The sequence below is a fragment of the Mastomys coucha genome, unplaced genomic scaffold (assembly GCF_008632895.1).
Source record: "Mastomys coucha isolate ucsf_1 unplaced genomic scaffold, UCSF_Mcou_1 pScaffold14, whole genome shotgun sequence".
Lineage (NCBI taxonomy): Eukaryota > Metazoa > Chordata > Mammalia > Rodentia > Muridae > Mastomys > Mastomys coucha.
The window spans coordinates 54,202,258-54,216,945 of NW_022196896.1; the positions used below are offsets into that span (position 1 = coordinate 54,202,258).

Consider the following 14,688-nt stretch of genomic DNA (forward strand, 5'->3'; position numbering starts at 1 on the left):
AAATAAAAATAAATGTAAGAATAGGATTGGATATATATTAGTATATAATGTATTATATATATTATATACACATATTTTGGAAAATATAACTGAAAAGATAAAATTAACAAAACTAATAGATATATTCTATAATATCAATACAACTTGCAAGTGCTTATCTGTATATATTTTTAAAAAGAATGGTCTCTAAGTGGAAAAAGCATAAATCAAGAAGGAATTCTTTCATCTGGCCACAGAAAAAATGATGTCCATAATTTCTATGAGAAATTAATTCTATGCCAATAAATAATATATCCTGGACCAAATAGGTCAATATTTAGATATGTGTATCCTTCAAAGACTAAATCATGGAGAAATCAAAATCTGAAAGGACTTATGGTTATATGTCTATATACTATATATATATACATATATATATATATATATGTATATATATATAGAGAGAGAGATAGATAGATAGATAGATAGATAGATATATGCTTCAGATATATTACATAGAAATATGAACCTAGTAAGGATATTTGATTAGAAATAATAATTTGTAAGCCAAATCAACTACAAAATCTCAAGACCACATGCTGCACTGCAGAAAATTAGAACATTAAAAAGCAAAACAACAGAAAAAAAACAAAAACCTAACACCAATTCTCAAACTACTTCATAAAGTTGAAGGAGACAGAGAGAGTGGTGCCTCAGTGTTTTAATAAAGAAACTCTCGAGACCATTAAGACAATAGGTGGAGATGGTTAATATTGATGAAGGAAAAAATTTCCACAGATTTTTACCCCAAAATGTTAATATAGTATTATAAAAACAGTTGGAGGGGCCAATAAAATAGATAACACATGCACAGGATAGCTCAGAATAATACAAAAAAGGATATTAAGTGCTGATTGACAGTTATTGAAATTTCTGAGGTCAGTTTTCATTTTTAGAATTGTCATTCATATAGGTTCAAAGATGACAACTTTACGAATTGGTTTAAATTAGGTCCCCGATTAGGTGAACCAAACACAATAGGAGATTTGACATAGTCTGGCAACCAAGGACTTACTCACGATGCTATAAATGTATTTACTTATAAAATTAAAATCAGGGCCAAAGAGATAGCTCCACAGTTAAGATAACTGGATGGTCTACCAGAAGACCAAGATTCAATACAAGCATCCACAAGGTGACTCACAACCATCTGTAACTCTAGTCCCAGGATAACCAAAATTTTCTTCTGCCTTCCACAAGTACCATGCACACACATAATACACAGCCACACATACAGGCAAAATATCCATACACAAACAGTAGAAAAAGATAAATGATTCTTGAAATATAAACTAAGTTAAAATTAAATGATAGGTGGCTTAATTAGTAATTACAAATTGGAAATTCGTATTTGGAGACTGCAGTCTTGGTGGAGTAGGTGATAGACTTGATTTCAATCTGGTTTTCTAACAGGAATTTCGAATCTCAAAAATGATAATAGTTGAGGATGCAAGTTCCATTTTAAAAGGCTTGGCTAAATGAAACTTAGGCTTTTATGCATAATGTAATACTACATTATTTTATACCATTAGTCATGTTAATTTGGTATCAAGGATAATTTTAATATCAAATATCTTCATGATGGAAGAAAGAAAGCTTAAGAATCTCATAATGTGGAAACATTCCTTTGCACACTGAGGATGAAGAAAGGTGGTTCATAGTTTAGTATTTGAGACCAATGGAACATTCATCCCCAAGGAAGCTAACTGTTCAGGATCTTTTCTAAATGCCTGGGGGTAAAAGTTTTCATCTTTGTTTTCCTATTATTTCTATTAATATTCAGATAATTTCTTTTCACATTGATGTTTAATTCCTTTTCTTATCCTAGAGTTGTGAAAACACTGTAGCTGTTTATTCTTCTGTATTATTAATTGTTAGCATTTTATTTACTTCATGTAGTGAATTTCAATGTTTGACTTTATTACTTTTAAAATATGTGTGCATGTGTTTGTCTGCACGTGGGTTTGTGCATGTGAGCTCAATGGCTTTGGAGACTAAGAGAGGTAACACAATCTCAGATCTTGATGATTGTGAGCCACCGGACTTCAGTGCTGGGAATCAAGGACTCCAGTCCTTGAAAGAGTAGTGGGCTTCCTTAACAGCTAACCCGTTTCTCCAGCCCTTTCCTAACACTTTAATACCACAGTGGAATTTAATAAAATAGTATCAATAAACTTTAATAAAATGGAATTTAATAAAATTTCAGTCAGACTCCTTTTGCTATCTCACACGTTTATATCAACATTAAAAGGCATTATCCACATAATTTCATTCCCCTATACCTTACTACTCTTCTTGTACTCAGAAGTAAGGTAGATTCCTTACAAAACCTGGAACCCAATCAGTGAAATGCTTGTTTACAGCTGTCTGTAGAATCTTGGATATACTATTCTTTTTTCTTAGACATAATTTTCTTAAGATAATTTTTTAGAAGTGGAATTGCTACATCAAGGAAAATACAGTTTTCAGTTTCTTGACATTGCCAAATTGGCCTCTAAAAATATAACAGCAACACATGAATTGTCCACAGCAGTTTCTGAGATAGCTGGGTTACAGACTTGGAAATTGCCGGATATGCCATAGTGTCAATGTACAGCTCTGTCAGCTTCCTCAACTGACCCCGTGGGCTAGGATAGCTGTCTTGATTTCCCAGGCTCTCTCCTGGTCAGAGGAAGAGAAAACATGAAAAACTTAGGCCTTGGTTGTACCAGGCCAGATTGTCAAAACAAGGGCTATCAAGACTGCCCATGCGTAGTCCTCCTACACATGAAGGAGACATATGGGTATTTTTGCTCCTTGATTCAGAACCCAGAGTGGTTTCAAGATCTCAACAATCCTGTCCTTGAATCTTGAACGGTAGAATTACAGTAGGCCACCACTACACCTCGTTGGGTTGTCTAGCTTTTAGGTGTAAGAAATTGTTTTTAAAAAGGATGAAGGTGGGGTTCAGAGAACACCACCTGTGTAATTTAGACTCAGATAGAGCATATTTCCTTTACTTGAAGGAATAGTTCAAATTGTCTTAAATTTATCTTTTGATTTTGAAAATAAGGTGTTCATTGAGTGTATGTGCATATGTGTGTATGTGTGTGTTTGTGTGTGTCTCTCAGTGTGTATCTCTTTGTGTGTTGTATATTTGCAATAGCATCCATGTAGAAGTCAGGCACTGGTCTTCTGATATTATCATGGTGGTGTTGGGGTTCAAACTCAAGTCATCAAGATGGCTGGTAGGCTGAGCTATCTCGCTGGGCATGAAAGGGGAAAGGCAGTCAAGTAGTAAAATAAAAATCATACATATTGGGGCAAGAAGATAAAAACTACCTAAGTAGTATTAACTACTTAAGTGCTTCAATTTTATGGAGATATAAAAAGAAACATGCAAATTTAATCAATAGTCTTAAGTGAAGAAAACTTTCTTATGATGTTTCTTTGAAACAGTATATCATGTCATCTTTCACAGTTACTGGTTCTGTTTGAAACTAATTATGCCAAAATACAAAATTCTGAGACCTTTTCAGATTATCTAACATTTCTAAAAGAATTTTTCAAAGGTGGGAAACAGCACTGTGGGTGCTTAGGGGATATGGGATGCATTTCAGACATTAAGTAACCAAAACCAAGCAGTCAAAAAAGAACCACAAACAAATAAAACCCCCAAACATGAACATTTTTACATCAAAGAACTTTTCAGCAGGCATTTTATCCTGGGCTTTCTACTAACTTTTGTTCTAGATAATGATTGACATATAGGTGTCTCCTATAGTCACTTATTGAATAACTATACATAATTCATAGCATCTAAACAATTTAATTTGACCTAAATATACATATTTATGAGAAATAGGAGATGCTACAATACAGTTTCTATGTATAATGTTCCAACAGAATAATTGGCATATTGATTACTTAAAAAAACCCAGACTTTATTGAGAGGACATTCCAATTCCTCTCTTCCAGTTATTTTACAATCTGCAATGCTTATCATTGTGTATAGTTAATCAAGTATGCAGTAATACACAGTAACTCTTTCTCTATGTGCCTATGAGTCCATACTTATCACAAACTTCTAATTCTTACTAAAGGTTATTAACATCTTTGGTTTCCAGAAAACATAGTTACCTTCTACAATGTTTGAAGTTGAGAAGAACCTTTAAGATCAATTCCCTTATGTTACATATGAGAACACAGTAAGTTGCCCTAGGGTCTGTGTGAATTCATTTGTATCACAAGGGGTTGTGCCAGAACCTGCCTTCCAGAAGCTTCTCTGTTCTGTTCCTTTAATAGCTTATCATGGCCCCATTACTTTCTATTTATCCATTTTTCTTTTCTACCTTCCTTCCTTCCTTCTGGCAAAAATGTCATATCCTTAGACAAATTTCTAGTTTTCTAGAATATGGATTTCCTAAGCTTGGAACAATGAGTCTCCTACAGTAAATGTGAGAATATTTAATTTAATTATATTTTATAGACCAGGAATGACCATGCAACTCTGCTGGACTTTCTAGGGGGTAAAAAAAAAACACAATCCTGCAAAGCACTCTATGGTTTTAGGTTGAATATTTATTTTATATTCTAGGCAGACTTCAGCAGCAAAGAAGACAAACATCACCCATGAAGAAGTTCTATTTAAAGCTGAGCTGAAGGCAGTTGAAGTAAATTACTGAGTGACTAGAGAAGTTTTGGAAGCTTTTAGGATGTTCAAGAAAAATTAAAACAAGTCACCTGGTAGTGTCTAGACAGGAATTCTTCAATGATAAATGTGACAAAATGAACTCCCTTTGGAAATCAGAATCTCATTTTACAACCTCGAGAATCCTCTCTTTCTTTTGTCCTTTACAGGCACAAATATATTTTATCTGTAGTGATATATATGAAGCCGATGGAAAGGCTTAGAATAAACATACTAGTTTCAAAATATTTTCCCAGCAGAAAACAACCCAACCCTAATCTATCCACATTGAGCAAGACTCAGGTCCATCCAGGGAAGGGCTTCTTCGGTTGAGAGACGCCATGCATAACAGTGACTTATCACTCACATTAATAACGAGCAGAGAGAATGTCTGCAAAGCATCATGACTAGTGGCTTCTATCTTGCTAGGAGGCCCTTTATGGCTGGGTTAAACTCTGCTTGTTTTTATTTATTAGACCGTTTGTTATGCCCCTGATGGACTGTACAGGTCATGCACGTGCTCTCCTACCTAACAACATAAGACCTTACTTATGAGGCTGTGCTGGAAGAGCTCAGGGCAAGGATGGTTGTGTTAACCAAAATAAGACTTGCTCTCAGTCCTCTAGAATGAGGTGCTGTCAGGAAGCAAGCCATTCTGAGTAATAAGATCACTATGCAAAGAGATGCAAATGATATTCCCCATGCACTTTAATAAAGCAGGTGAGACAATAGAACACAGAGATGAATGTTGGTGGAATTATTAATTGAAGTCTTATTTTTTTTATTATCTGAGAGGAAAGAAATAGATGGATTTTCTCCCCAAAATAGTCTCTAATTGAAGAGTAATTTTTTTCTTAATGTAGCTGTAACTGAAATTTTATTTTGAAGCAAACTGAGATCTTATGCAAATGAAGTACAGAACCGTGTTTTCCCAGCTACCTTGATATTTTAATTTCCTATAATGCCAGTGAAAAGTATTATTAAATACAAGAAAATAGAAAAGACAGATGAATTTTACAATGACCCAATCTATTAAAGGGAAGGTTTTTTTGTTTTGTTTTTTTCTTTCTAATCTTCAGGCAAGTCATGATTAGTAACAAAAGAATAGTTGAGTTATAATCGGACACCAAAATTGTCTTTCGTAGTTGTTTTGAAATACATAATATGCTAATAACCTATTCATTAAATTGCTTTATTCTATTTTATTTGAAAAGCCCTTTATACTACCAAAGCTAGTTTGACTATTTTATAGAATGAACTATAATCACATTTAAAAGAATTTACAAAGATTACAACAGCTTATTTCTTTGTAGCTTACCTCAAAGTAGGCAAAATTAGGTCTAAGTTTTTGTATAGGACTGCTCCAAGAACAAAAACAGATGATTCATCTAATTCTAGGAAGGATAAAGAGCAAAGCTATTAGTAAAAGCACATAAAAATACAACCATACAAAACGTTAATCCATTAATTACCTGCTTATTTCAGTTTTTGCTCACAGGTAGCAGAAATTTAGTTATTCTTAACCATACCTACAGTAAACTAGGCACATTACCTTGCTCAGGTCGTTTTAGACAATAGTGTTTGTGATGGTGTTACATAAAGATCAATCTTTTCCCTGACCAGGCTGAGACTGAAAAATCTCCTCAGGTCCATTTGAAGGATTTATATTCCCAATAATGTGGGGGGAAAGGCCATGTAGCATTAAGCAATTAATTCAGTAGCATTAAGTTAAGGCTCACCAAAGTGAGAATTAAAACCACAGTGCCTCTTTTGAAACTACACTTAGAAGGTAATTAACAATAGTAGGTTACATGTGACACACCAAAATAAAATCTGGAAACAAAAGTTCATCTTAAGGTGAGATAAACAAGCAACAACAACAACAAGAGAAGGTGAGAACAGCAAGAAAAATTGCTTTGAATTGAAACTTCAGTCATATTTCAACATCTGAAGTTAAATGGTCAGACCATGCACTTTATTTAGGGATGAATATGTTAAAGGAGAATTATGAGCATACAGAGCTCAGGTCAATAGTGTATGGCTCTATTTTCCCCCACTATAGTAAATCCTTTCCTTAAGTCAATCTGTTCATTTAGAGCGCAAGGACAAGTTGTCTACATTTACAAAATTCGATTACTAACATGTTTGGAGCATATTTCCACATTATGTGATATATGAAGAATTCTATGTTATGATTTATTAAGTGTCCTTGTCAGAAACGTTTAGTTCGCAGTTCCTATTGTTTCTCATTATTACCTTTTGATGACACAGGAGTGAAAATACTCTTTGGAATCACAACACGATCTTCTGAGTTCCTTGCCCAGTCTACCATTCCTTTCCGGCCTTTCATTGGGAAGTTGATGTCGGTTAGAACAGACGCAGCAGGAAGTTTCTGAATGCTAGCCACTGTTTGAAAAAGGAAGAATCCTGTCAGAGAATCTTGCTTTAAATGTCACTGAAGTAAAATTCATCGAATGAAAGCTGTGGATACTCAAAATTCAATTTTAAGGTAAATTTACATTTAGTAGAGCATGATAACATACATATTTATTAGATAACATTGTTTTTTAAGCTTGAGAATTCTTTCATTCACCACTAGGTTTCTTTAGCCTTGATTAGGATTTATATAATGATGGTCAATGGTGATGTGAGTGTCCTAAAGGCACCAAGAGAAAGAGCCACACTGCTTGGTCATGTCCCCTGTCCACTGCAACTGTTAGAAGCCCATATTGCACTTTATGGTAGGCTGAAATACTTAAATTCTTCTTTTGTCTTCAGAATATGTTTTCTTTACATAATTATCAGAATTACTCTGTTATGACTTTTAGATGGGTCCTGGGAAGATATGGACAATAAAGGAAGCATATTTTGAGAGAATTGCCAGAATCCAAATAACAAAGCACAATACCAATAATGGTACCATACCTACAAAGACAAATTTCTACACAGAAATATTAGATACATCAGTAACAATGTAACCTTAAGACTTTTGCCCTAAAATTGCAAGAAATATAATAAATAAATAAATAAATAAATAAATAAATAAATAGCTAGCTTATATATATTGATATTGGGAATTATGTTTTTGCTATTAGAAATACATATTTTAAAATAATTTTAAAATGTCAGGTAGTGGTGTCACACGCCTTTAATCCCAACACTTGGGAGACAGAGGTAGTGGATTTCTGAGTTTGGGGCCATTCTGATCTACTGAGTGAGTTTCAGGACAGCCAGGGCTATGGAGAGAAACCGTGTCTTGAAAAAACAAAATAAAGCAAAAAAAATTTTTTTTAATTTATCTACTTTTACTTTATGTGTATTAATGTTTTGCCTGCATGTATGTCTGTGTACCAAAGGTGTGCAGTGCTTGTGGAGGCTCAGAGAGGGTACTGGATCCCCAAGGATTGGAGTTATGGATGCTTGTCATAACCATCCATATGGTTGTTGATAATTGAACCAATGCCCTGTGGAAGAGCAACAGCAGGCAGTGGAGACTGCTGAGCTGTCTCCAGCCACCTAGAAATACATATTACATTCTATACTGAAACAAACATAAACGATATGTTTTTGTACATTTATACTAAATGTATCTGTATTTATAATAATACATACAATAAGGGTTAAGGTGATAAATATTTAAGCACTTATAAATTGTATGTATTTTAAAATTAAGAAATATAATTTGTAAAATTTTTCATAGGCTGTGCATGTCCTATAGTAATGCTCCAGTGGAGAGATAAGGGGAACTGTAAAAAGCTATCACAATAGGAAGGCCAAAGTAAAACCATTAGGCTCTTTATAAGTGGATTTTCCTCTAAAGGAACTTGTAATTTAAAACAAGAGAGGATGAAATTAAGATTTTAACAATATTAGTTGTATAAATATATTACTGCACCCCTGGCTTGGTTTCAAATTAAATTGGTTATGTATTATGGCAGTGCACCAGTGAAATTATACTTTATGAAAGCTCTTTGTGGCTATTATACACATCCATTATCAGCACAGGATGGAATTTCATTTGGACCGCAATTTGACATATTAAAGCTTAAAAAGAATCCGCTAACTAAATGTTGAAGGAAAAAAAGGTACTGGATAAGACATAAATTGGTTACGGATGTTAAATGCCGTTTTTTTTTTTTTTGAATAACGGCTGTAATTATTTTAGTTTCTTTTTAAATATTTTTAAAGCTAGTATGCATTCCTGTTCCATAAATAACCCCATTCAAATATGCTCAAGGACACAATACTGACTGTGTCTAGAAAAACAGTCACCATGCTGGTAAACATATATCCTTAATTCTTGAGTTACAATGTGCAAAATTACATTTAATGTCCTTGACCCAAACTTCAATTGCCTTGAAATTTAGAGACCATATATTTCACTAGTCTGTTGTAAAAGCTGACTGGAAGAGAAGAATGTTGTCTTTCCCATATTATTTTCTTCTCCTAAAGAAATTAAACATGAAGTAAATGTCTGGGTTCTGAAGTCTAATCATGTGTTTATTTTTATAAACATTGACCAGATACCAAAAATAAACACAAAATAAATTTTAATGGAGGATATTTGTATCTACCAGAGGTCATATTACCCTGGGTAAATGTTAGTTTAATAGCATATTCATGAATATATAATTTTATTTTGTGATACTGGTATTCATTTTATCCTACAAAACTCAGTCTTTCATTAGAGATACATTATTAGTTAAATTGTTAATATATAGAATAAATGGTTACTGCTTAAAGTTTGACTAGACAGAATAAATTATACTTGTTTAGAACAAATGAATGTAAAAAGAAGTCAAAGACACAAATTTGTACCGGTCTAAATTCCATAGTCTTCAGCATAAAGAGTATTGAAAACAAATTATTTATACTTAGGACTCATTACTTATACTTAGGAATCCAGTTTACACACACACACACACACACACACACACACACACACACGTGTGTGTGTTTATGTAAGATGCTCATCTTTGTTTAAATGGTACTCCATCTTTTTTAATGTATATGTGCAACCAAACTGAATGAATTGTTATGTGCAATAAATCACAATGCTTAACTAGTTCTCAAAGCAATGTTTTTCTTAAAATATAATGGGATATTCAATAAAACCATTATACATGATGACATTTCAATAGAGTGATGTGGTTTAATTTTAAACTTCTGAATTATCAATGTGTTTGATATTTATGTGTTCTGAATACCAGAGTGTTTTAAATACAAATTTACCCCAAACCTACAGAGGTGCATGTTTCAGGGTGACATTTTGGTTCCTCATGAGCCCTCAATAGTTATTGAGAAACATACTATGGCACAGCAAAAATAATTCAGAAGTGTATTTTATTCATTTTTTAAAGTTCTTTTGTATGGCATCTGGATCAATCCAGTTGCCAGCCCCTTCCCTTCTTCATTGAGTTAAATGTTCAAACCTCATATATAAATTGAGAACTAGTTAGTCTTTAAGGAAATGGGATAAGCAGGTAAGATCCAACCAATGAATTCCTTAAACTACAACTTGGCAATATGTATTTTACTGATAAAGAGAAAATCAAAGCGTACATGTATAGTTATACTACACTATGTAGTAAGTGGCTAATTGAATGCAGCCATAGAAGCGCATAGAAGGTGGAAAAGCTTTCCTTAAAAAAAAAATAGCCATTTACAGATTATGGTTCTTAGATGAATGATGATAGGATATTGTATTTCTGGATAAATAGGGACATCTTCAAAGATCTAAGAATTGCCCTGAATTGAGTGTAGTGTGTTTTCACAGTAAACCTAGATTCGATTCCCTAGGCAGTAAAACAAGTGACTCATCATGATAAACGTTGGAATGAAGCCACCAGACTGGCTTTATCATCATGCCTGTAATTCACCAAGCTTTAAAATCATCATGGTCCAAGGTATATGCCTCTTTCCAATTTATAATTTTTTATAGGATTGCATTTATTCTTTCCCGATTTTATGTATGCTTACAACATACGTTAATCATATCTACCTCCCTCCCTACTTCCAAGTCTTCCCAGCACCCATCAACACACACATCTCCCCAGCCTTAACCTTGTATCCACCTTTTGATTATCCTTCTTCTTAAGAATTTTGTTTATCAGAAACTGAAGGGAATTTTTATAGATGAGTCTAAAGCAATAAGTCTGAGCTTTTCCTTAAAAAAAAAGAAAACCTATTTCATGATCCTTTTCCTTATTCAAAGCAAGACTTACTCCTCAGGGAGGTCATAAGGTTTTTATCCTATACCATTGTGGAAGTTAAGGAGAATGACGACTGTGTTATTCGTCATTGTAGTGAGTTTGTTCCACATACAAACTGGACACAGTAAATTTGATATATCATCTGAATTAAAGATAGAAATGCAAGGCATGAGGAAAGAAACACCTTGAGAGCAAAGGCATATGGATGAAGGTAGCAAATATGAGCAAAGGAGCAAAACTAAGGCTAGTAAAGAATAAAGCCATGTACAAGCCTGGTTTTTTTTTATCCATTTTGACCATGGACTTGGGTCCTGGGTGTTTATCTGTTTACAGTTTATGTAAGTATTAGGAGAATTCCCTATCCATCTCAAAAATAACAGGAATGTAGTTGTTTTCATAGCATATAAAAAGCCCTTGGTATAATGACATATAACATATAAATTGGAACATATAAATTGGAAGTGATGGCACTTCCTTATAAATCTAGCATTAGGTCGGTGGAAGCTCTAGGATCAGATATAAATCATCCTGAACTATGACATATCACATCAGAGACTAAGCTGGGCACCATGAGACCCTGTCTCAAGAAAAACAATACAAAGCACAGGAATAACAACAATGAAACCAAAAACCAAAAGCTATAATAAAAATAAAGAGAAATTCCTCATGCATTCAACAAGCATATGTGGCCAAGTAAATGGCCTTCTCTGTGCCTTCTTCTTCTGTAACGCCAGCCTAACTCTGTAATTTCCTTGCTGGGCTATGAGAGAACTACCCGAGTATCAATCAATAGTAGTCTAGCCAGAACTGTAACCGGAACACAGGTGCTTCTATGGTAGTATCGGCTATTACTCTTGGAGCAAATTTTCATATAAATTTTTTTCAAGAAAGCTACTACATGCTGGATCATGTATCATAATAAAGTATTTAATGTTTACTACACCGTTATTTTGGGTTTTCTTTGAGTGACCCCAGGCAAGAGATTACTTCCTGAGTGCTTTATGTTAAGTGCATTCATTTACCCAGAGGCAGGAACCAGACTGTAATGAAGAGCTCAAAGTGTACTGCTGAAAATGTAGTATCCAGTGAGGCAACTGAAGTCCTGTATACGTATAGGCTGTCATGCTGTCTTGTTTACTTTACCCCTTAATTTTTCTTTCTCCATTTTCTTTTTCTTCCATTTTTTCTCCCTCTTCTTCTCCTTTCTGCCTGGCTCTACCAGAAAGAATGAACTTTTCTTTTTTTCTTTTCTTTTCTTTTCTTTTCTTTTTTTTTTTTTTGATTTTGGGGGGAATCTAGATGATCGTTCAGGTTTAAAACATACTGCTTCAGTAAAGAGGATAAAAGTATCATGGACAACAGACTCAGAGCAGCTAAGACCACAGGCAGCAAAGAGCCCTTCAGAAGCACGACTTTCAATCGTCATCACAAGCGCTCAGTGCAATGAGTCGCATGCTGAACCATTCAGTATAAATGATCAGAAGAAACACTCAGAGAAGGGAGCCTTGCAGCCACACCAAAAAAAAAATGTGTAAGGGTATACAGAAGGTGTTTAAAGGCTGTCTTAAAAACAGCCTTTTCTATTGTGATTTTTGTGTTGATGTTTCAGACATATTTGAAGTTCACGTCATTTTTTCATGTTCCTTCAAAAGAAACAACTGGTTATCATCAATATGAGAAAACTTTCCAGTTATCAAAATGATCTTACTTTTGGTAAATACCACTCAAGATTTTTAGGTGGTCATCTGCATAGCTTCTCTAAGAAGTTCTCGGGGGCGGGGAATATGACATCATGTTTTGGTATGGTAGGAAATACTTATTGGTTTTGCTAGTGTATTTTTGGAAAGAAGACCTACTGAGTGGCACTTTTGAAAATTTCAAAGGACTTATCAGGGAAAAACCTTGTAGTTTAGATTTGTATAGCAATGCCGAATCCTCAGTAAAACACTAAGGATGTCTAAGAAGAAAGGAAAGACGGTTCTTTCTCTGGCCTTATGGACAATTATTAGGAGCCTGACACTTTGTATTCATTCTGATTCATTCAGCAAGTATTTTGTCAAACATCTCTTCTGTGATGTTTTTAACATGACACTTAGCCAGAAACCTTAGGAGTGATATCTCATTTACCATAAAAATCATCTCAGGAGGCATTATTATTGTGGATATCTTCATTGCTATTATCAGGGTTTTTGTTTTACAAATAAGGGAACAGGTTGTGTTTGAGCTGCTTCTCCAAGGTTATAAGTAATCTCAGGGGGATTCAAACCCCAGCTTCTCTACTCAGACTTGTGCTGCCTGGTAGTTTGATTTTATTTAGCAAATGAACAACAAATGTACTGTCTGCTTCATTGTCCTCTTTTTCACTGAGAACAAAAGACAGATTCAGGAATTTGGTCTGAGGCAATAATGCTCATACGCCTATCAAATCAAAACTAGATGTCATTGAAGAATAATGGCTTTAAAAATACCGTTTGTACTTTTCATGCACCGTGATTATGTTCTAACATCTTCATGAAAAAACTCCTTAAAATTCTGCCACAGTAGTCTGTAGGAAACATTCAGATATTTCCATAGGTAGAACTTTAATGGTTCACACCACCAACACTCCACTTTGATACCCTGACATCATGGCCTTCTTTCTCAAAGGTCGGGATTAGAATGCTGAATGTCATAGAGAAAGGGAGAGATGGTTGGGATGTGATGCTCATTTGCATCTTCCCTATAAGCAGCAGCAGTAGGCAGGACATGCTTAGGACCAGGGAGTCTCATCCCTTCCATTACTACCACCTCCATTACTGAGTTTAAGATGCTCCAGTCCTCTTGGCACAATACACACATTTAGTTGAGAAACCTTGTGTCAGTTAAATGTAGACAAACTAGATGGGGCCTTAAAAATAAGTAACAATGTGGGAGTTTTCCTAGTTCCTTCTTCAGATTCTAAGTTTTAAATATTATGTGTGATTCAATCATGATTAACTATTTTTCATATTCCTTTCTTCTATCAAAGCTTCACATTCCATTTTTCCATTTTTCCGTTTTCCATTACCCATTTCAAGTGAGGGATCTGACAGTAGAAGGCAGTTCTGTTTTTTGTTTTGTTTTGTTTTGTTTTGTTTTGTTTAGGAATAGGTGAGATATGCCTATAGGCGAGTTGAAGGGGGAAACTACTTCAACTTTTTAGCACATCATTCTCATTTCTTAAGCATTGAGATTGCTAAAACTTGAGTATCAGTCCAAGGCCATTCATGTGAGCCTTGTACAAGAAACAGAAATAGGTAAATTGTGTCACTTAAAAACTAAAATAATATTTTTTTGCATTTTTAAATAATTAGAAAAATCAAGAATAATTCTTCCTTGGATGTGAAAATTAAATTAAGTTAGAATATAAATGGCTATAAATAAAGTTTTGGTGGAATTCAGCAACACCAAAGATTTCTTTATGGCCATTCATTACTTTCAGGACACAATGGCAGAATTGCATAGCTCCACAGAGATGGTGATCCTGAAATGTTTACCAGCTAGGCATTTAGAAGAAATGTGTTAACCACACTAATTTTGACACATTTTTGGGACATTCTGTTTTGGAATGATTTTTTTTAAGTAGAATAAAAAAACACTTTAGAATGATCACTTACTGCACTGTGTATTGCAAAGCCTTTCTGACTATCTTATTTTTTTCCATATTACACATACCACAGTGGAGAAGATGCCCAATTATTACACCAATTTCCTTTCCATTTCAAAATGGTATTTCTATGTTCTTTGAGG

The 14,688-nt window shown here is 34.2% G+C and overlaps 1 protein-coding gene across 3 annotated transcripts in view; it reads right to left on the reverse strand.

Moving 5' to 3' along the window:
- The window catches only part of Adgrb3 (adhesion G protein-coupled receptor B3), a 729,205-nt gene that overhangs the window by 344,462 nt on the left and 370,055 nt on the right, over nucleotides 1–14,688 (reverse strand). For all 3 annotated transcript variants that reach the window (XM_031367067.1, XM_031367069.1, XM_031367068.1), the window contains exons 13-14: nucleotides 6,965–7,114; nucleotides 6,027–6,102 (exon numbers count right to left, since the gene is read on the reverse strand). In XM_031367067.1, coding sequence (XP_031222927.1) covers nucleotides 6,027–6,102; nucleotides 6,965–7,114 — 226 coding nt within the window. The remainder of the gene's footprint in view (nucleotides 1–6,026; nucleotides 6,103–6,964; nucleotides 7,115–14,688) is intronic.